Source organism: Anomaloglossus baeobatrachus, chromosome 9 (genome assembly GCF_048569485.1).
Source record: "Anomaloglossus baeobatrachus isolate aAnoBae1 chromosome 9, aAnoBae1.hap1, whole genome shotgun sequence".
In the NCBI taxonomy this organism is placed as follows: domain Eukaryota; kingdom Metazoa; phylum Chordata; class Amphibia; order Anura; family Aromobatidae; genus Anomaloglossus; species Anomaloglossus baeobatrachus.
Window position 1 is genome coordinate 17,052,375 of NC_134361.1, and position 22,939 is coordinate 17,075,313.

Below are 22,939 nucleotides of genomic sequence, written 5' to 3' on the forward strand. Positions count from 1 at the left end.
GTTACAAGTGAAAAGGATATACATAAAAACAAGTACAACAATCATAAACATTACAAAAACAGACCCATACACCCTGCCCGCGAGGAGGAGAGAGGACCCTCCCGCGAGGAGAGAGGACCCTGCACGCAAGGAGGAGAGAGAGACCCTGCCCACGACGAGGAGAGGACCCTACCCGCGAGGAGGAGAGCGGACCCTGCCCGCGAAGAAGGGAAGACCCTGCCCACGAGGAGGAGAGAAGACCCTGCCCGCAAGGTGGAGAGGACCCTTCCCGCGAGGAGAAGAGGACCCTGCCCACGAGGAGGAGAGGACCCTGCCCACGAGGAGGAGAGGACCCTGCCCACGAGGAGGAGAGAGAACCCTGTCCACGAGGAGAGAGGACCCTGTCCACGAGGAGAGAGGACCCTGCCCACGAGGAGGAGAGAGAACCCTGTCCATGAGGAGAGAGGACCCTGCCCACGAGGAGGAGAGAGGGCCCTGCACGCGAGGATGAGAGAAGACCCTGCCCGCGAGGGCTCACAGTCTACAGGGGATGGGTGAGAGTACAGGAGGACAGAGCACCCTGTCCACGAGGAGGACAGAGGACCCTGCCCGCGAGGGCTCACAGTCTACAGGGTGTGAGTGAGAGTACAGGAGGACAGAGGACCCTGTCCGCAAGGAAGAGAGAGGACCCTGGTTGCGAGGAGGAGAGGACCCTGCCTGCAAGGAGGAGAAAGGACCCTTGCCTGCGAGGAGGAGAGCACACTACCCGCGAGGAAGAGAGAGGACCCTGGCTGCAAGGGCTCACAGTCTACAGGGGAGGGCCGCAGAGTTTACGACATATTGGAGGGGTGCAAGAGTGTTGGAAAGGAGGCCACAGAGCAGGAGGTTGCAGTAATCGAGGCGGGAGATGATGAGGGCATGCACCAGTGTTTTTGCAGATTGTTGGGAAAGGAATGCACAAATTTGGTAGATGTTTTTGAGTTGAAGTCGGCAGGAGGTGAAGAGGGCTTGGATGTGTGGCTTGAAGGATAGAGCAGAGTGGAGGGTTACTCGAGACAACGAGCTTGTGAGACTGGGGAGAGTAAGCAGCCATCAACTTTCATAGGCTTGGAGGGGATGAGAGAGGAGGAGGAAACATGAATTCAGTTTTGTCCATGTGAAGCTTTAGGAATCGAGCAGAGAAAAAGGATGAACTATCAGACAGACATTGCGGGGTTCTGGTTAGTAGAGAGGTGATGTCAGGTCCAGAGAGGTAGATCTGCGTATCATCAGTGCAGAGGTGAGACTGAAAGCCGCAGGACTCTATGAGCTGCCCCAGGCCGAAGATGTAGATGGAAAAGAGGAAGGGTCCAAGACCTGAACCTTGGGGGACCCCGACAGACAGGGGGCGAGATGAGGACGTGGTGTGAGAATGGAAGACGCTGAAAGTCCGGTCTATCAGGTATGAAGAGATCCAAGATAGGGCCAAGTCTGTGGTGCCCAGAGATGAGAGAATCTGTACAGTGTGGACAAAAGTATGTACACCCCCCCCACACACACACACCTTCATTCTCTTTCTATTTTAATTGATAAAAATAATGTATACCTTCTATGTATGAAGCTTCTTACTCTGCAGCGTTCTATCACACCTGCCTAAAATGTCTGCACAGCCCTGTATATAGCTTACATATCACACATATAACCTCCATCATACATTTGCCCCCATCACAATGCGCTTGATGTGTCAGTGACTTTCTCAGGTTTTTGTGGTCGTATATATCAGCATTTTACAGATCACGGTGACGGCCGCTGGTGTCTTCGGATCAGTATCTGGGCCTCATGCTCTGATCGCTTCATTCTGGTATTTTACTGTCCATAAAGTGTTAGGTTTTTGTGAGATCTGGATCAGGAAAAAATGAATCATGCTGACAGCTCCCCCGCATTCTCTATCATCCCTATCCTTTACAGTTACATGACCCACTTATTGTGATGTACAGTTAGGTCCAGAAATATTTGGTCAGTGACACAAGTTTTGACATTTTAGCTCTTTACCAAAACATAGTTCAGATCCAGTTAGTGGTTATTGATGATGTGACTGATGACAGAAGCAGCCGGATGAATTCTGAAGTGCACAGGAGAGACTTTCCACTCAGATTCAACCAAATGCAGCAATGATTGGACGACGCTTCACAGAAAGATGGACAGTGACCCAAAACATCCTGCGAAAGAGAAGAGGAGGAATATTCTGCAATGGCCGAGTCCTCACCAGATCTCAGCCCATCGAGCTGCATTTCACATAAAGGAGACAAAACTTAAAGGGTTGTCCACAACTAGGGCAATCCCTTCTGATTCCATCTTTTCAGCGGTACTGGGGCTCACGTGGATTGTGACATCTCGCGAGCCCCACATCCAATCTGCACCTTTTTCTCCGGCTTTTGGACCAACCAAGTTAATCAGCAGGAAGTGAGTGCAGCTCTGGAGTATAATACAGGAGATAACTCAGGACCTGCGCAGGATAAGTAATGTAATATATGTACACAGTGACTGCAGCAGCAGAATAGTGAGTGCAGCTCTGGAGTATAATACAGGAGGTAACTCAGTATCAGTAATGTAATGTATGTACACAGTGACTACACCAGCAAAATAGTGAGTGCAGCTCTGTAGTATAATACAGGAGGTAACTCAGTATCAGTAATGTAATGTATGTACACAGTGACTGCACCAGCAGAATAGTGAGTGCAGCTCTGGAGTATAATACAGGAGGTAACTCAGTATCAGTAATGTATGTACACAGTGACTGCACCAGCAGAATAGTGAGTGCAGCTCTGCAGTATAATACAGGAGGTAACTCAGTATCAGTAATGTAATGTATGTACACAGTGACTGCACCAGCAGAATAGTGAGTGCAGCTCTGGAGTATAATACAGGATGTAACTCAGGATCAGTAATGTACACAGTGACTGCACCAGCAGAATAGTGAGTGCAGCTCTGGAGTATAATACAGGAGGTGACTCAGTATCAGTAATGTACACAGTGACTGCACCAGCAGAATAGTGACCGCAGCTCTGGAGTATAATATATGAGGTAACTCAGTATCAGTAATGTAATGTATGCACACAGTGACTGCACCAGCAGAATAGTGAGTGCAGCTCTGCAGTATAATACAGGAGGTAACTCAGTATCAGTAATGTAATGTATGTACACAGTGACTGCACCAGCAGAATAGTGAGTGCAGCTCTGGAGTATAATACAGGATGTAACTCAGGATCAGTAATGTATGTACACAGTGACTGCACCAGCAGAATAGTGAGTGCAGCTCTGGAGTATAATACAGGATGTAACTCAGGATCAGTACAGGAGTGTCTGTGATGTCACCATCTGCAGACATTCAGGTCACACCCATAATCATTAGTCTTGTCACAATACATAGAGAGTATTCACATCTAAGACCCAAATGCCCTCTAAAAAGATATCTATTTATCTATCTATATATATATTTGTAATAAGGTCACTTGATCTCCCCCTTATCTTCCCCAGCATAGGAGGAAATCCTACAATCTCCACATAAAGCTGAGTAAACAGTGAAGTTATAAGCCTGATGTGGCATCGCTCCCCTGCAGAAGAGGTCGCTGATAGGATTAGTGGAATGGAGTGTGAGCCCCGAGGGGCCAGAAGCTTAATCCCAGCAAAGGTCATGGGACAAGCGCAGGATTAACCAAGCAAATCTGGGAGCGATAGCGGCTCATCATCCCCGGCCACATACAGGAGCCCGGACCCTACAGACTGGAGATCATAACCGCAGCTGAGCCCGGTCCAGCGTCTGGATGTAGAGGTCTGCGGAGGTCCTCACCACTGGAGATGTGCGATCACAGAGGTTCTTTCATTTCCTTTCAGTCATCATATTGAGGAACACTAGTATTCAGCATCTGGTCTGGCCTGAAATAGCTGATAACAGAGAGCAATAGACTGGAATCTGCTTATCCCACTCGCCAGGGACTTTGTAAACTGGTGGAAAAAGATAAAATATAAGAAGTTGACAGCGGGCGATGCTGAGCCCCCTGTATAGGAACACACTGCACGGTCCGGATAGTCACCGGTGGAGAATGGAAACAGCAGATTTCACCTCACAGCGAAAGCTAGACCAATTTTGGTCCATGGCTCTGTTTTTAGTATCAGCGTTTTTGTGAATGTCCCCTCCAAAAATTGCAAAGCTTCTCCTGCCCATTGCAATGCTAAAAGCAGACGGTATCCATGATCATCATGGACCCATAGACATCTGATTAGTGACTTAGACCTGATACAGATAGATCCGGGATTTCTTTACGTACACGCGGTCTGCGGGGTGCGATGTATGGCGGCCTCGTGCTCCTTCCAGGACATACACGTGGAAAACGCACGTCTGAATGAGCATAATACCGGAAATATTCAGACTTCCACAATGAGCCTCGGACTCTTGTATCTGCAAACCCTGAACCCCATCATTAGTATTGGTACCCAGACTATGGTTGCCGGTATCTGACACCCTGACTGTGGTCGCCGGTATCTGACACCCTGACTGTGGTCGCCGGTATCTGACACCCTGACTGTGGTCGCCGGTATCTGACACACTGACTGTGGTCGCCGGTATCTGACACCCTGACTGTGGTCGCCAGTATCTGACACACTGACTGTGGTCGCCGGTATCTGACACCCTGACTGTGGTCGCCGGTATCTGACACCCTGACTGTGCTTACCAGTATCTGACACCCTGACTGTGCTTACCAGTATCTGACACCCTGACTGTGCTTACCAGTATCTGACACCCTGACTGTGGTCGTCGGTATCTGACACCCTGACTGTGGTCGCCGGTATCTGACACCCTGACTGTGCTTACCAGTATCTGACACCCTGACTGTGCTTACCAGTATCTGACACCCTGACTGTGCTTACCAGTATCTGACACCCTGACTGTGCTTACCAGTATCTGACACCCTGACTGTGGTCGCCGGTATCTGACACCGTGACTGTGGTCGCCAGTATCTGACACACTGACTGTGGTCGCCGGTATCTGACACCCTGACTGTGCTTACCAGTATCTGACACCCTGACTGTGCTTACCGGTATCTGACACCCTGACTGTGCTTACCAGTATCTGACACCCTGACTGTGCTTACCAGTATCTGACACCCTGACTGTGCTTACCAGTATCTGACACCATGACTGTGCTTACCAGTATCTGACACCCTGACTGTGCTTACCAGTATCTGACACCCTGACTGTGGTCGCCAGTATCTGACACCCTGACTGTGCTTACCAGTATCTGACACCCTGACTGTGCTTACCAGTATCTGACACCCTGACTGTGGTCGCCGGTATCTGACACCCTGACTGTGCTTACCAGTATCTGACACCATGACTGTGGTCGCCAGTATCAGACACCCTAACTGTGCTTACCAGTATCTGACACCCTGACTGTGCTTACCGGTATCTGACACCCTGACTGTGCTTACCGGTATCTGACACCCTGACTGTGCTTACCAGTATCTGACACCCTGACTGTGCTTACCGGTATCTGACACCCTGACTGTGCTTACCAGTATCTGACACCATGACTGTGGTCGCCAGTATCAGACACCCTGACTGTGCTTACCAGTATCTGACACCCTGACTGTGCTTACCAGTATCTGACACCATGATTGTGGTCGCCAGTATTTGACACCATGACTGTGCTTACTAGTATCTGACACCCTGACTGTGGTCGCCGGTATCAGACACCATAAATGTGGTTGCTGGTATCTGATACCAGTGATTTGTGTGGACGTGAAGTGAATATCAATCACTCGTCACTCGCTGAAATGTACCAGACTTTACTGCAGACCGGTCATACAAGCAATAAATAAATGGGAGGAGGATGGTCTGGGCCCCTGGATATTCCGGGCCCCTGGATATTCAGACTTCGGGTTCCCTGCAGCGTGGGCTCTTCTGGGAGGGAGGCCGCATGGATCTGGGGGCACATGATGAATGTTCTCCTCTAAATGTGTCTTGTAGTTTCCTGCGCAGCTCGGCCTGAACCTGCCAGAGACACAACATGAGAAGCTGGAGGGGCAGAGCGGAAACGAGGGTCAGGAGCAGATGGGGGTCTCACCTCCTTATTACAGATACAGTACAGGACAGCGACCAGCAGCCCCTGCAGGATAAAGATAGACACGTCATTATGGTGTAGGGTCTACAGAGTTGTGAAAAAGTATTCACCCCCTCCCCCGTCATTACAACTCTATCATACTAGGAGCTTCCAGACAGGAGATCCCGGGTGGTGCAGCCCTGCCCCCTCACAGAGAAGCCCCTCGGAGGCGAGGTCAGATAAGTCAGCCAATAGCAGTGCACCTCCATATATAAAGGGAATCGCAGTCAGCTGCACCCAGAGTCGGCTGCAGCATTATGCGGGTCCTTGGTGCAGTCCCCATGAGTCCCTCTTCACCTTACAAATGCTGTAACTTTTTACCTGTCTCCTATGAAGGACACTTACCTGTCTCCTATGGCCGACACTGGGGTCTGCATAGGCCATAATCATAGGTGCTAGATCAAGGTCAAAATGTGCCGAAATCTGATGTAAAAAATTCTGCAACAATGGGAATAATACAGATCTAAAAGGGTAACGGCAGCAATATCGTACATGGACGGAGCTGAGCAGGAGTTCCATGCCCAGTTTACTGTATCGCACTCGGCCCGTCGCACTTTCCTCAGGAATCAGGTTGAAGATGGCTTCATGGATCCCAAGGAGCGGAATCAGCGTCAGGGTGGACTTGGCCAATCTAAGAAGCAGAGTGAGAAGGTCTAAGCCAGAGTTCCCCAACTCCAGTCCTTAAGGACCTCCGACAGTCCATGTTTGCTGCATTTCCTTTGTATTGTACAGGGGATGATTCCAACACCTCAACAGTAGAGATGAGCAAACCTGCAGATGTTCGCCTCCGGTGGGCCAACCACATGCGCTGTTAGACAGGGTGGGGGTGTGGCCTACCGGCAGCCAATCAGGGCCACCGGTGGTCGAGGAAAGCAGTGAATATGTATGAGCACTGATGAGCGGACCTGGAAGTAGCGTTACCGCCACGGTGAGGCTCGGTAAGTATATTGTTCCTGCTTTAAAGGGAACCTGTCACCACTTTTTTGCCCTATAAGCTGCGGCCACCACCAGTGGGCTCTTATATACATGCTCTAACATGCTGTATATAAGAGCCCAGGGCGCTGTGAGAACATAAAAAACACTTTATAATAATTACCTAACGGTCATGCGGTTGGCCATATGGGCGTCTCTGTTGTCCGGTGCCGGCACCGCCTCTTTCGGCCATTTTCGTCCTCTTTCTAAAGCCTGTGTGCATGACGCTGCTACGTCATACACACTCGCCGGTCCTGCGCAGGCGCACTACAATACTTTGATTTGCCCTGCTCAGGACCTGAATGCCGGCGAGTGTGGATGACGTCGGACGCGTCATGCACCGCGTAATGCATGTTAGACTGCTGTATATAAGAGCCCGGTGGTGGTGGCCGCAGCTTATACGCCAAAAAAGTGGTGACAGGTTCCCTTTAACCCTTTTGTCTGTTAGTTGTACTATCCGGGTGGCCGAACCTGAACTGTAACACGGACTCCCCCAGATACTTTTATGTCCGGGTCCGGGACCTGAACACCTGCTGTTTGGTACAGATGCTGAACTTTACAGTTCGGGTTCACGCATCACTACTCAACACTAACTAAATCCTGAAAACATGGACTGTTGGGGGCCTTGAGGACTGGAGTTGGGGACTCTGGTCTAAGAGACTCGGACTTTATCAAGAGATCTCTGCAGGGTTTATGGATAAATGTACGGGGGATGATGCTCTGCAGGGAGGTGTTCTGTATTGTGCAGGGGATGATGCTCTGCAGGGAGGTGTTCTGTATTGTGCAGGGGATGATGCTCTGCAGGGAGGTGTTCTGTATTGTGCAGGGGATGATGCTCTGCAGGGAGGTGTTCTGTATTGTGCAGGGGATGATGCTCTGCAGGGAGTTGTTCTGTATTGTGCAGGCGATGATGCTCTGCAGGGAGGTGTTCTGTATTGTGCAGGGGATGATGCTCTGCAGGGAGGTGTTCTGTATTGTGCAGGGGATGATGCTCTGCAGGGAGTTGTTCTGTATTGTGCAGGCGATGATGCTCTGCAGGGAGGTGTTCTGTATTGTGCAGGGGATGATGCTCTGCAGGGAGTTGTTCTGTATTGTGCAGGGGATGATGCTCTGCAGGGAGGTGTTCTGTATTGTGCAGGGGATGATGCTCTGCAGGGAGGTGTTCTGTATTGTGCAGGGGATGATGCTCTGCAGGGAGGTGTTCTGTATTGTGCAGGGGATGATGCTCTGCAGGGAGGTGTTCTGTATTGTGCAGGGGATGATGCTCTGCAGGGAGGTGTTCTGTATTGTGCAGGGGATGATGCTCTGCAGGGAGGTGTTCTGTATTGTGCAGGCGATGATGCTCTGCAGGGAGGTGTTCTGTATTGTGCAGGGGATGATGCTCTGCAGGGAGGTGTTCTGTATTGTGCAGGCGATGATGCTCTGCAGGGAGGTGTTCTGTATTGTGCAGGCGATGATGCTCTGCAGGGAGGTCTTCTGTATTGTGCAGGGGATGATGCTCTGCAGGGAGGTGTTCTGTATTGTGCAGGGGATGATGCTCTGCAGGGAGGTGTTCTGTATTGTGCAGGCGATGATGCTCTGCAGGGAGGTGTTCTGTATTGTGCAGGCGATGATGCTCTGCAGGGAGGTGTTCTGTATTGTGCAGGGGATGATGCTCTGCAGGGAGGTGTTCTGTATTGTGCAGGGGATGATGCTCTGCAGGGAGGTCTTCTGTATTGTGCAGGGGATGATGCTCTGCAGGGACGTGTTCTGTATTGTGCAGGGGATGATGCTCTGCAGTCAGGTTTGTGTACTGTATTGTGCAGGGGATGATGCTCTGCAGGGAGGTGTTCTGTATTGTGCAGGGGATGATGCTCTGCAGGGAGGTGTTCTGTATTGTGCAGGGGATGATGCTCTGCAGGGAGGTGTTCTGTATTGTGCAGGGGATGATGCTCTGCAGGGAGGTGTTCTGTATTGTGCAGGGGATGATGCTCTGCAGGGAGGTGTTCTGTATTGTGCAGGGGATGATGCTCTGCAGGGAGGTGTTCTGTATTGTGCAGGGGATGATGCTCTGCAGGGAGGTGTTCTGTATTGTGCAGGGGATGATGCTCTGCAGGGAGGTGTTCTGTATTGTGCAGGGGATGATGCTCTGCAGGGAGGTGTTCTGTATTGTGCAGGCGATGATGCTCTGCAGGGAGGTCTTCTGTATTGTGCAGGGGATGATGCTCTGCAGGGAGGTGTTCTGTATTGTGCAGGGGATGATGCTCTGCAGGGAGGTGTTCTGTATTGTGCAGGCGATGATGCTCTGCAGGGAGGTGTTCTGTATTGTGCAGGCGATGATGCTCTGCAGGGAGGTGTTCTGTATTGTGCAGGGGATGATGCTCTGCAGGGAGGTGTTCTGTATTGTGCAGGGGATGATGCTCTGCAGGGAGGTGTTCTGTATTGTGCAGGGGATGATGCTCTGCAGGGACGTGTTCTGTATTGTGCAGGGGATGATGCTCTGCAGTCAGGTTTGTGTACTGTATTGTGCAGGGGATGATGCTCTGCAGGGAGGTGTTCTGTATTGTGCAGGGGATGATGCTCTGCAGGGAGGTGTTCTGTATTGTGCAGGGGATGATGCTCTGCAGGGAGGTGTTCTGTATTGTGCAGGGGATGATGCTCTGCAGGGACGTGTTCTGTATTGTGCAGGGGATGATGCTCTGCAGTCAGGTTTGTGTACTGTATTGTGCAGGGGATGATGCTCTGCAGGGAGGTGTTCTGTATTGTGCAGGGGATGATGCTCTGCAGGGAGGTGTTCTGTATTGTGCAGGGGATGATGCTCTGCAGGGAGGTGTTCTGTATTGTGCAGGGGATGATGCTCTGCAGGGAGGTGTTCTGTATTGTGCAGGCGATGATGCTCTGCAGGGAGGTGTTCTGTATTGTGCAGGGGATGATGCTCTGCAGGGAGGTGTTCTGTATTGTGCAGGCGATGATGCTCTGCAGGGAGGTGTTCTGTATTGTGCAGGCGATGATGCTCTGCAGGGAGGTCTTCTGTATTGTGCAGGGGATGATGCTCTGCAGGGAGGTGTTCTGTATTGTGCAGGGGATGATGCTCTGCAGGGAGGTGTTCTGTATTGTGCAGGCGATGATGCTCTGCAGGGAGGTGTTCTGTATTGTGCAGGCGATGATGCTCTGCAGGGAGGTGTTCTGTATTGTGCAGGGGATGATGCTCTGCAGGGAGGTGTTCTGTATTGTGCAGGGGATGATGCTCTGCAGGGAGGTGTTCTGTATTGTGCAGGGGATGATGCTCTGCAGGGACGTGTTCTGTATTGTGCAGGGGATGATGCTCTGCAGTCAGGTTTGTGTACTGTATTGTGCAGGGGATGATGCTCTGCAGGGAGGTGTTCTGTATTGTGCAGGGGATGATGCTCTGCAGGGAGGTGTTCTGTATTGTGCAGGGGATGATGCTCTGCAGGGAGTTGTTCTGTATTGTGCAGGGGATGATGCTCTGCAGGGAGGTGTTCTGTATTGTGCAGGGGATGATGCTCTGCAGGGAGGTGTTCTGTATTGTGCAGGGGATGATGCTCTGCAGGGAGGTGTTCTGTATTGTGCAGGGGATGATGCTCTGCAGGGAGGTGTTCTGTATTGTGCAGGGGATGATGCTCTGCAGGGAGGTGTTCTGTATTGTGCAGGGGATGATGCTCTGCAGGGAGGTGTTCTGTATTGTGCAGGCGATGATGCTCTGCAGGGAGGTGTTCTGTATTGTGCAGGGGATGATGCTCTGCAGGGAGGTGTTCTGTATTGTGCAGGCGATGATGCTCTGCAGGGAGGTGTTCTGTATTGTGCAGGCGATGATGCTCTGCAGGGAGGTCTTCTGTATTGTGCAGGGGATGATGCTCTGCAGGGAGGTGTTCTGTATTGTGCAGGGGATGATGCTCTGCAGGGAGGTGTTCTGTATTGTGCAGGCGATGATGCTCTGCAGGGAGGTGTTCTGTATTGTGCAGGCGATGATGCTCTGCAGGGAGGTGTTCTGTATTGTGCAGGGGATGATGCTCTGCAGGGAGGTGTTCTGTATTGTGCAGGGGATGATGCTCTGCAGTCAGGTTTGTGTACTGTATTGTGCAGGGGATGATGCTCTGCAGGGAGGTGTTCTGTATTGTGCAGGGGATGATGCTCTGCAGGGAGGTGTTCTGTATTGTGCAGGGGATGATGCTCTGCAGGGAGGTGTTCTGTATTGTGCAGGGGATGATGCTCTGCAGGGACGTGTTCTGTATTGTGCAGGGGATGATGCTCTGCAGGGACGTGTTCTGTATTGTGCAGGGGATGATGCTCTGCAGTCAGGGTTGTGTACTGTGTACAGGATCATGCTCTGAGATATGCAATGCTCTGCAGAATCACCTGTACTTGCGATCGCTCCTCCTCATCTGATTGGCTCGAAGTTTCAGGACCAGGATGCGCACGATACGCAGGAAGATGATGAAGTTCACCTGATGACATCACACAAGAGGATCCAATCAGATCTGTGCACTGTGGACTAAAAATATGATTATCTGGAAACGGTCAGATCCCATCAACACCGGATCACAGGAAGATTCCTGCTTCACCATCGCAAGCATGAGCAAAAGCCATACAAAATATACGCCGTCACCTGAGAGACCCACACACTGTATACAAACCCCATATACATACACTCCATACATTATATATACCCCCCACCCTCACACAATATATATAGACCCCAATGGGGACAGTGATGAGGATGTATGTAAAGCGCTGTGGAATTAATGGCGCTATATGAGGGAATGTTATTATTAGGATCTATCTTGGGTTTGTTCTTCTCTGATCTTTATCTTTCGCACTTGGCATCTTCAGTTTCTCAGAATTTCATTTCATAGCTAAGCACAAAGACAAGATGGTGTCACAAGGACACGGTATATGGGGGCGACGCTCGGGATGGACAATGTCTGGAGATCTGTCCAGTAATAGCTGTGCATTGTGAGATGGGATTGCGGCGTCAGGACTCACCAGCACGGCCAGCAGGATGGGGGAGCGGATGATCCACCAGTGCCAGCGGTTGTCGTTTCTTTCCCAACAGCTAGAAAACAAGTGACAGGAGTCAGAGCTCCGTATACTGTGCCTCATATACCGCGCCTCACGCCTCATATACCGCACCTCACGCCTCATATACCGCACCTCATTCCTCATATATCGCGCCTCACGTCTGATATACCGCACCTCACTCCTGATATACCGCACCTAACGTCCCATATACTGCGCCTCACGCCTCATATACCGCATCTTACGTCTCATATACCGCACCTCACGTCTCATATACCACGCCTCATGTCTCATATACTGCGCCTCACGTCTCATATACCGCACCTCACGTCTCATATACCGCGCCTCATATACCGCACCTCACGTCTCATATACCGCGCCTCACGTCTCATATACCGCACCTCACGTCGCATATACTGCACCTCACGTCGCATATACCGCACCTCACGTCTCATATACCGCGCCTCACTCCTCATATACCGCGCCTCACGTCTCATATACTGCGCCTCACGTCTCATATACTGCACCTCACTCCTCATATACCGCACCTCACGTCTCATATACCGCGCCTCACGCCTCATATACCGCACCTCACGCCTCATATACCGCGCCTCACGTCTCATATACCGTGCCTCACGTCTCATATACCGCGCCTCACGTCTCATATACCGCGCCTCACGTCTCATATACCGCGCCTCACGTCTCATATACCGCACCTCACGTCTCATATACCGCGCCTCACGTCTCATATACCACGCCTCACGTCTCTTATACCGCACATCACGTCTCATACCGCGCCTCACGTCTTATATACCGCGCCTCACGTCTCATATACCACACCTCACACCTCGCCTCACGTCTCATATACCGCGCCTCACGTCTCATGTACCGCGCCTCATATACCGTGCCTCACGTCTCATATACCGCGCCTCACTCCTCATATACCGCACCTCATTCCTCATATACCGCACCTCACTCCTCATATACCGCACCTCACGTCTGATATACCGCACCTCACTCCTCATATACCGCACCTAATGTCTCATATACTGCGCCTCACGCCTCACATACCGCACCTTACGTCTCATATACCGCACCTCACGTCTCATATACCGCGCCTCATGTCTCATATACCGTGCCTCACGCCTCATATACCGCACCTCACTCCTCATATACCGCGCCTCACGTCTCATATACCGCGCCTCACGTCTCATATACCGCGCCTCACGTCTCATATACCGCGCCTCACGTCTCATATACCGCGCCTCATATACCGCGCCTCACGTCTCACATACCGCGCCTCACGTCTCATATACCGCACCTCACGTCTCATATACCGCGCCTCACGTCTCATATACCGCGCCTCACGTCTCATATACCGAGCCTCACGTCTCATATACCGCGCCTCACGTCTCATATACCGCGCCTCACGTCTCATATACCGCGCCTCACGTCTCATATACCGCGCCTCACGTCTCATATACCGCGCCTCACGTCTCATATACCGCACCTCACGTCTCATATACCGCACCTCACGTCTCATATACCGCGCCTCACGTCTCATATACCGCGCCTCACATCTCATATACCGCGCCTCACGTCTCATATACCGCGCCTCACGTCTCATACCACGCCTCACGTCTCTTATACCGCACATCACGTCTCATACCGCGCCTCACGTCTCATATACCGCGCCTCACGTCTCATATACCACACCTCACACCTCACATACTGCACCTCATGTCTCATATACCGCTCCTCACGTCTCATATACCGCGCCTCACGTCTCATATACCGCACCTCACTCCTCATATACCGCACCCCATTCCTCATATACCGCACCTCACGTCTGATATACCGCACCTCACTCCTCATATACCGCACCTAATGTCTCATATACTGCGCCTCACGCCTCATATACCGCACCTTACGTCTCATATACCGCACCTCACGTCTCATATACCACGCCTCATGTCTCATATACCGCGCCTCACGTCTCATATACCGCGCCTCACGTCTCATATACCGCGCCTCACGTCTCATATACCGCGCCTCACGTCTCATATACCACACCTCACTCCTCATATACCGCACCTCATTCCTCATATACCCCACCTCACGTCTCATATACCGCACCTCACTCCTCATATACCGCACCTAACGTCTCATATACCGCACCTCACTCCTCATATACCGCGCCTCACATCTCATATACCGCACCTCACTTCTCATATACCAAGCCTCACATACCGCACCTCACGCCTCATATACCGCGCCTCACGTCTCATATACCGCACCTCACTCCTCATATACCGCACCTCACGCCTCATATACCGCGCCTCACGTCTCATATACCGCGCTTCATTCCTCATATACCGCACCTCACGTCTCATATACCGCACCTCACGTCTCATATACCGCGCTTCATTCCTCATATACCGCGCCTCACGCCTCATATACCGCGCCTCACTCCTCATATACCGCGCCTCACATCTCATATACCGCACCTCACTTCTCATATACCAAGCCTCACATACCGCACCTCACGCCTCATATACCGCGCCTCACGTCTCATATACCGCACCTCACTCCTCATATACCGCACCTCACGTCTCATATACCGTGCCTCACTCCTCATATACCGCGCCTCACTCCTCATATACCGCACCTCACGTCTCATATACCGCGCCTCACGTCTCATATACCGCTCCTCACGTCTCATATACCGCGCCTCACGTCTCATATACCTCGCCTCACGTCTCATATACCGCGCCTCATGTCTCTTATACCGCACCTCACGTCTCATACCGCACCTCAAGTCTCATATACCGCATCTCACGTCTCATATATCCAACTTCACGTTATGTAGACCATACTTCCCACTTCATATATCACACCTCACATACCGTGTCTCATATATCGCACCTCACGCTACATATAACACACTTCCCACTTCATATACTCTGCCTCATGCCGTGTACCGCATATAACATATCTCACACCATGTATAAAGTGCTTCATGCCTCGTACCCCACATATAGTGTCCCACACCTCACGGTCTGTATACTGCACCTTGTGCCCTGTATACCATAACTCGTGCCTTGTGCCCTATATATTGCTTCTCACACCACATGCCTTGAATACCGCACCTCATGCCACATATACGGCACCTCCCTCCTTGTTCCCCGAATATTGCAGCTCCAGGAAGCTTCCCCCACCCTCATACATAAGGAATATAGTAGTAATTATGGGGGTCTCAGTCTAGACACTGGAGCCACCTCCATTACCATGAGGGGAGAGGTCACTACACCTGGAGCACAGAGACCCCCGAGATCTGGAATAGGTGGTACTCACTGTGTGTTCTCGTACAACTGCCGCATGACCACCCACGGGATGACGAACAGGATCGGGGCCCCTGCAGCCAAGAGAAATGAGGAGTGGAGCGAAGATGGGGAGGGACGATGGCGCTGCACCTGTCACCTGCCAGCCCACCAAGGCCAATACGGACATTTCCCAGGTTCATGTTTATATTTAGAGTCGAAAACCTCCTGCCCTAAAATGTCTCACAGCTGAGGGGTCGTTACAATGTACCAGTCTAGTCTACCAGTATGCAGTTTAGGACTGAAGATAAATTTGTGAGTTTAGCCAATATAGACATGTCTGCACTGACACATTGTAACAAACCTTCCTCTGTGTGAGCAGTGCAGGGTCAGCACATTTACAGCAGAGGTCTTAAAATGGTTTGAAATTGAAACATAAAGACATGAGGCCCTCACCCCAGCCGAGCACCATATAGCGCGGCAGCGCGGCCTCCTCCGAGAAGGACAGCACCAGCAGCAGGTTGTGCAGGTACAGCCCCTCCACCAGCAGCCAGTAGTAATTGGCGGCTACACAATACTGTGTGATGGTCTGTGCCACACGGCAACCGACCAGGGTCTGAGCAGGAAAGAGGGAGACAAATGGTTAAATCCATAAAAAAGCAACAATAAATATAAAAAAGCAACGTAATAGACAAAGTCCAGGAGCAGCGAAAAATCTTCATAGCTCCGCCTCATACAGGTATAACACTATTAGCTCCGCCTCATCCACCTGTCACACTATTAGCTCCGCCTCATACAGGTGTCACATTATTAGCTCCGCCTCATACAGGTGTCACACTATTAGCTCCGCCTCGTACAGGTGTCCCACTATTAGCTCTGCCTCATACAGGAGTCACACTATTAGCTCCGCCTCATACACCTGTCACGCTATTAGCTCCGCCTCATACAGGTGTCACATTATTAGCTCCGCCTCATACAGGTGTCCCACTATTAGCTCCGCCTCATACAGGTGTCACATTATTAGCTCCGCCTCATACAGGTGTCCCACTATTAGCTCCGCCTCATATAGGTATAACACTATTAGCTCCGCCTCATCCACCTGTCACACTATTAGCTCCGCCTCATACAGGTGTCACATTATTAGCTCCGCCTCATACAGGTGTCACACTATTAGCTCCGCCTCATACAGGTGTCACACTATTAGCTCCGCCTAATACAGGTGTCCCACTATTAGCTCCGCCTCATACACCTGTCACGCTATTAGCTCCGCCTCATACAGGAGTCACACTATTAGCTCCGCCTCATACACCTGTCACGCTATTAGCTCCGCCTCATACAGGTGTCCCACTATTAGCTCCGCCTCATACAGGTGTCCCACTATTAGCTCCGCCTCATACAGGTGTCCCACTATTAGCTCCGCCTCATACAGTTATTCCACTATTAGCTCCGCCTCATACAGGTGTCCGTCTATTAGCTCCGCCTCATACATGTGTCACACTATTAGCTCCGCCTCATACAGTTATTCCACTATTAGCTCCGCTTCATACAGGTGTCACACTATTAGCTCCGCCTCATACAGTTATTCCACTATTAGCTCCGCTTCATCCACCTGTCGCACTATTAGCTCCGCCTCATACAGGTGTCCCACTATTAGCTCCGCCTCATCCACCTGGCATGCTATTAGCTCTGCCTCATACAGGTGTCCCACTATTAGCTCCGCCTCATACAGGTGTCCCACTATTAGCTCCGCCTCATACAGGTGTCCCACTATTAGCTCCGCCTCCTACAGGTGTCTCACTATTAGCTCCGCCTCATACAGGTGTCTCACTATTAGCTCCGCCTCATACAGGTGTCTCACTATTAGCTCCACCTGCTATACCTGTTACACTTCTACTTCTGCCTACAACAACTATTATACTTGTAGCTCAGCCTACTACACATTTTACACTTGCAACTTTGCCTACTACACATTTTACACTTTTAGCTGCACCCACTACACCTGTTACACTTATAGTTCCACCTACTACACCTGTTACATTTCTATTCAGCCTACACCTTTAACACTTGTAGCTCCGCCTTCTACACCTTTAACACTTGCAGCTCCGCCTTCTACACCTTTAATACTTGTAGCTCCGCCTTCTACACCTTTAACACTTGTAGCTCCGCCTTCTACACCTTTAACACTTGTAGCTCCGCCTTCTACACCTTTAACACTTGTAGCTCCGCCTTCTACACCTTTAACACTTGTAGCTCCGCCTTCTACACCTTTAACACTTGTAGCTCCGCCTGCTGCCCCTGTTACACTTGTAGCTTCGCCTCACACAGATGTGTTTAGCATGTTAGCCTCCTTTCTTACTCTCTCCCGCAGTAGTGCAGTCAGATCTTCCTCGCCCTGGATGGCACCATGTGGATGCTCCAGCAGAGCGTCCCGGGTCAGCAGTGACACCGCACGGAGGATGAACGACACAAACAGGTTACAGTGGATGAGATTCCGGGTGCAGCAGAGACGCCTGGAACACGAGGAAGAATCAGAATAACCCAATATCTCGATATATCCTGAGACAATCCTAGCTAGTCTAGTAACCCCATTCAGGATACTGCTGTAAAAACTAAACCCAGTCCCACACAATCCGTTATACAATGGCGACTGCGCTATAGACAGAAAAAGCTTCACGCCAGCTCTGACCTACTGCACGTATAAATAGATAGGTGTTGAAGTATAAAATCCTGCTTTTAAGCGCAGATGGCCAGATTTTGCTCATATTTTACTCCTACGTTTTCTTGAGTATTCAGCTTTTTACTTTTATAAAATCCACCATTTGGTTCCAGAGATATGGGCCTTTTTATTTCATTTCTATGGTCTTTAAAAAGGGGCGGTGCTCACAGGATCCTCTGGGGCGTGTCTTTAGGCTGCTCTGCATTATCACCCTGTGAGCCACGCCTCCTTGGAAAAGACCATAAAATTAGCACTTAATAAAAAGGCCCATATCTCTGGAAATGTATGGAGGATTGTAAAAAAGAAAAACGCGGACTACCCAGGGAAGCAGCGGGAATAAAATAAAAGCAAATCCTGGACACTTCTGATTTGATGACACGTCCCCTTTAAGGGATACGCCTTTATACCAGAAATAGCGGGCTGTCGCCTATAAAGGAGTGCACTGACCTGAGCAGAGTCAGGATGAGGAGTGCCACCACCAGCGCAGCCAGAGAAATGCCGTATCCCACACTGTACATGACCCGCAGCTGCGACAGAATCCAGGTCTGATGCTGCAGAGACAAACGGTGCGACAATCAGCAGGGTGCGACGAAGGAGCTGAAGGCTGTCACCATATATATATATATATATATATATATATACAGTATATCTGGACTACGAGAGACCCCCGAGATAAATCACACAGACAGCTATCAGACATCACTATACAAGACTCAGGGACCATTTATCATGAAGTCTGCAGACCACCTCGGGATCTACAATCACAGGTGTCCTCTCTATGGTCACAGGTATTTATGGTCGCAGTGGTCTGTATCAACAGAATATAAATGGAGACCGCTTACATGTGACTGCTCCTCTTCGGGGTCGATGTTCTCACATTGAGAGTGGTCTCTCCAGGGCATATCTGTATCATCACGGATCCACTTACCATCTGACCCACAACGCCGGAATACAAGACCATCTCTTACTAAGGAGTGGAGGAGAAAGGAGGATGGGTGAGTGCCAATTATCTGTTATTTACTATCCACCCCATCCTCTCACCTTCAGGGTACCAGGGCAGGTAGGGCGGACATGGCTCTGCGTGGGTCGTGTTGGCTGCAGCGTCTCCCCAGCACACGTACATATCAAACGTGCGATTACAGAACACTCCTGCAATGATCAGGACAGAAGATGTGAGTGCGGATCCCAGGGTCACAACATGTTCTGCCGGACAGTAGAGACATAATTTCTGCAAAAAAAGCTGTCTTTGCTGGTGTGTATAGTCTAAGCTGTCTGAACCGGTGTGTACAGTCCAGGCCGTCTGAGCCGGTGTGTACAGTCCACGCTGTCTGAACCGGTGTGTACAGTCCAGGCCGTCTGAGCCGGTGTGTACAGTCCACCCTGTCTGAGCCGGTGTGTACAGTCCAGGCCGTCTGAGCCGGTGTATACAGTCCAGGCTGTCTGAGCCGGTGTGTATAGTCCAGGCCGTCTGAGCTGGTGTGTACAGTCCAGGCCGTCTGAGCCGGTGTGTACAGTCCAGGCCGTCTGAGCCGGTGTGTACAGTCTAAGCTGTCTGAGCTGGTGTGTACAGTCCAGGCTGTCTGAGCCGGTGTGTACAGTCCACGCTGTCTGAGCCGGTGTGTACAGTCCACGCTGTCTGAGCCGGTGTGTATAGTCCAGGCTGTCTGAGCCGATGTGTACAGTGCAGGCTGTCTGAGCCGATGTGTACGTTACCAGCTGTCTGAGCCAGTGGGTGTGTACGTTACAGGCTGTCTGAGCCGGTGTGTATAGTCCAGGCCGTCTGAGCCGGTGTGTATAGTCCAGGCTGTCTGAGCCGATGTGTACAGTGCAGGCTGTCTGAGCCGATGTGTACGTTACCAGCTGTCTGAGCCAGTGGGTGTGTACATTACAGGCTGTCTGAGCCGGTGTGTACAGTGCAGGCTGTATGAGCCGGTGTGTATAGTCCAGGCTGGCTGGGCCGGTGTGTATAGTCCAGGCTGGCTGGGCCGGTGTGTACAGTCCAGGCCGTCTGAGCCAGTGTGTATAGTCTAAGCTGTCTGAGCCGGTGTGTATAGTCTAAGCCGGCTGAGCCGATGTGTACGGTACAGGCCGTCTGAGAGTGACTTGTGGATTATCTGCAGACCTGTAGCGATTCCATGTTGTATGTGTGTATCTGTGTTGTATGTTGGTGGTATGTAGCCAAATACCAAACACATTCATCCATTTCCTTCTTTGATTGGAGTTTTACTTGATATCATTACTATTCTTCTCACCGGTCAGGGGAGGCTCCAGCCTCATTTTTTTCTCGCAGTCTTCTTGATATTCCTTCCAGGCCTGCACCGTCTCCTGCACAGTTATCGCTCTGCATGACTGCGCCACAACATAACGCAATGTCATAATAAAGCACAAAGTCACCCTCATTACATCACCGATGTAACACAACATCCCCCACACATCACACAGTCACCAACATAACACAACATCCACATAATAAGTCCCCCACGGATTACATTGTCATCCACAAAGAACATCACCTAAATCCCAAAGCTACCAATCTATGACAACCTCACCCACATGTCGCAACGTCACCCACATAACATGTCACCCACATATCACAACCTCACCCACATAACATGTCACCCACATGTCACAACCTCACCCACATAACATGTCACCCACATATCACAACCTCACCCACATAACATGTCACCCACATATCACAACCTCACCCACATAACATGTCACCCACATATCACAACCTTACCCACATAACATGTCACCCACATATTTTTGTACCTGCAGCCACAAGAGAATCAGCGTGGTCAGCTGCCTCCACATCCCCCCGTTCTCGGGCAGAATCACAACCTTGCTGTGGATAAAAAATAATTCACAGGTGATGGTGATTCACTTCTTGGAGGTTCCTTCCTTTTATCAGGACAACTCCTTATGGAAGATTAGTGACAGAGGTGGTGGCCATCATGGGCGCCCTTTGAAGAAACCATAGCAAATCACAATAGCTGAACAATGGAGCGTGAATGTCCCCGTACAACTCTAGTTCTAATTCTTCATTCCTAAGTGTCTTGTTAAATTTGATGGCTTCAGTTCGGCACAATTTTCTTGTCAGTTTCAGTTCACAGAAAATTGTGCAATCTGCTTGGTGGTTGCAGCAGACTCCAGGGGGCGCTATGCGCTTGTTGGTTGCAGGCGACACCTGAACATTCTAGAGCTCAACTTTCATTCTGAAATTGTGAATGTTGAAGTATAATATCCAGCCACTTAAAGGGGTATTCTCATCTCCAAAACCTTATCCCAATATGTAGAAGGTGTAATAATAAATAATATGAGCAAATACCTTCAATTAGAAATGTAGTATAGTTCTCCTGATATAGTCATGTCACTTACCTCATGTGCAGGGCATTGCAGCTTAGGCATCCATGGTGACATCCACTCATATAGTGAAAGAGAAAAAGGAGCCAGCACGATCTGAAAATGGCATGCATCATATAAAAAGTGCAAATCCACAGATTTATTCCAACTGTAGTACAATAAAAAAAATGAGATTTTTAGCAAATAATTGATCAATTCTTTGAGCCACCCCTGCCAACGTCACGGCAAATCTCAATAGGGGGGTCCTTTTCCACAGGCAATCCTAATTAAGCACCATACTTGCATCTGGTCCACCTGTATCAATGGTTGCTGTCTGGCACTGGGAAGGTCAGCTCTGATATAGTCCTAGTAGGTGTAGAGCTTGCTCCACATGCTGGGACCTGGGCTGCTTCTTATCCAGAATTGCCTCGTTTGCAACATAGAAGCAGTTATATACAGGTTACAGGTATGTGTGCTCCATTATGGTTCTGCTTTTAACTTTCACTAGGAACCCGCATGGCACATAAAATACATAATATAGAGTAGGACCCCCCTATTGAGATTTGTCGCGACATTGGCAGGGGTGGCTCAAAGAATTGATCAATTATTTGCTAAAAATTTCATTTTGTATTATAGTACAGTTGGAATAAATCTGTGAATTTGCACTTTTTATATGATGCATGCCATTTTCAGATCATGCTGGCTCCCCTCTCTCATATAGTGAAAGTCAGTTAGTTCCTTGTGGTCGTAACCAATAACCATGGATACATACCTGCAATGCCCTGCCCATGAGGTAAGTGCCATAGCTAAGCAGGAGAACTATACTACATTTCTATGTGGAAATACTTACTATTATTATTATTATTATTATTACAACACCTACTACATATTGGGATAGGATCTTGCTGATGGGAATACCCCTTTAAATAAAGAAGCTCAGACAAGTGTAAAGTAATAAAACAAGAAATACTCACCTTCTTGATCCCTTGCTGTTTCCGTCCTGCTTCTTCCCCGGTCGCCCACCTGTCTTTTTACTGTCTGCTTTGTTTGGTTGTAGTGGAGACGTGATGGTGTTAATCTTGTTAAGTGTAGGAAAGACTTTTACATTTTTTTTTTACATTGTTTTTTTGAGGGGGGGGGTTGTTCTGGAAAGCGACTTATCTCACAGCCCACATTAGACCCTTCCAGACCTGTCTCCTACTGCGGAGCACAGTCAGCCCCCCGCCTTAGCAACAGTCCGCACGGATCTCTGCACACTGTCCCTTACAGCGGCCAAGACTATCTCATCCAACTGCTCTGCTCGTCAGCGTCTGGTGACGTTCCCCAGGCCTTGTTAGCACCTCTTGCCTATGGGCCTCACAAAGCCTGATAGGTGACCCATACGCTGCGGCTCTGTAGGGTTTTCATATTTCCTACCCCTCATGATGAACAAGCCAGATCCAGAGCCCACCC

At 50.1% G+C, this 22,939-nt stretch overlaps 1 protein-coding gene across 2 annotated transcripts; it reads right to left on the bottom strand.

Moving 5' to 3' along the window:
• Positions 1 to 5,866: 5,866 nt before the first annotated feature.
• On the bottom strand, positions 5,867 to 20,966 carry GIPR (gastric inhibitory polypeptide receptor). Of its 2 annotated transcripts, XM_075322404.1 has the most exons (13): positions 20,918 to 20,966; positions 20,395 to 20,491; positions 19,184 to 19,291; positions 18,985 to 19,109; positions 18,590 to 18,693; positions 17,783 to 17,936; positions 15,883 to 16,042; positions 15,461 to 15,521; positions 12,074 to 12,143; positions 11,447 to 11,535; positions 6,611 to 6,749; positions 6,083 to 6,124; positions 5,867 to 6,009 (listed from the first exon to the last, which is right to left on the bottom strand). In XM_075322404.1, exons 1-13 carry the CDS (start codon positions 20,957 to 20,959, stop codon positions 5,887 to 5,889), a joined length of 1,314 nt encoding a protein of 437 aa, XP_075178519.1. In that variant the 5' UTR covers positions 20,960 to 20,966; the 3' UTR covers positions 5,867 to 5,886. The 2 variants fall into 2 exon arrangements, with proteins under 2 accessions (XP_075178519.1, XP_075178518.1); XM_075322403.1 differs by lacking the exon at positions 20,918 to 20,966 and having other exon boundaries at positions 20,395 to 20,542.
• Positions 20,967 to 22,939: the final 1,973 nt, after the last annotated feature.

What these genes read in the sequence shown, in the direction of transcription:
- GIPR (XM_075322403.1), bottom strand. Translation starts at nt 20,542, where the DNA reads ATGAGGGTGACTTTGTGCTTTATTATGACATTGCGTTATGTTGTGGCG. An exon ending in GCTGGAGCCTCCCCTGACCG is followed by an intron (nt 19,292 to 20,394) that starts GTGAGAAGAATA and finishes TGATCATTGCAG; the next exon opens with GAGTGTTCTGTAATCGCACG. An exon ending in CTCATCCTGACTCTGCTCAG is followed by an intron (nt 17,937 to 18,589) that starts GTCAGTGCACTC and finishes CTCGTGTTCCAG; the next exon opens with GCGTCTCTGCTGCACCCGGA.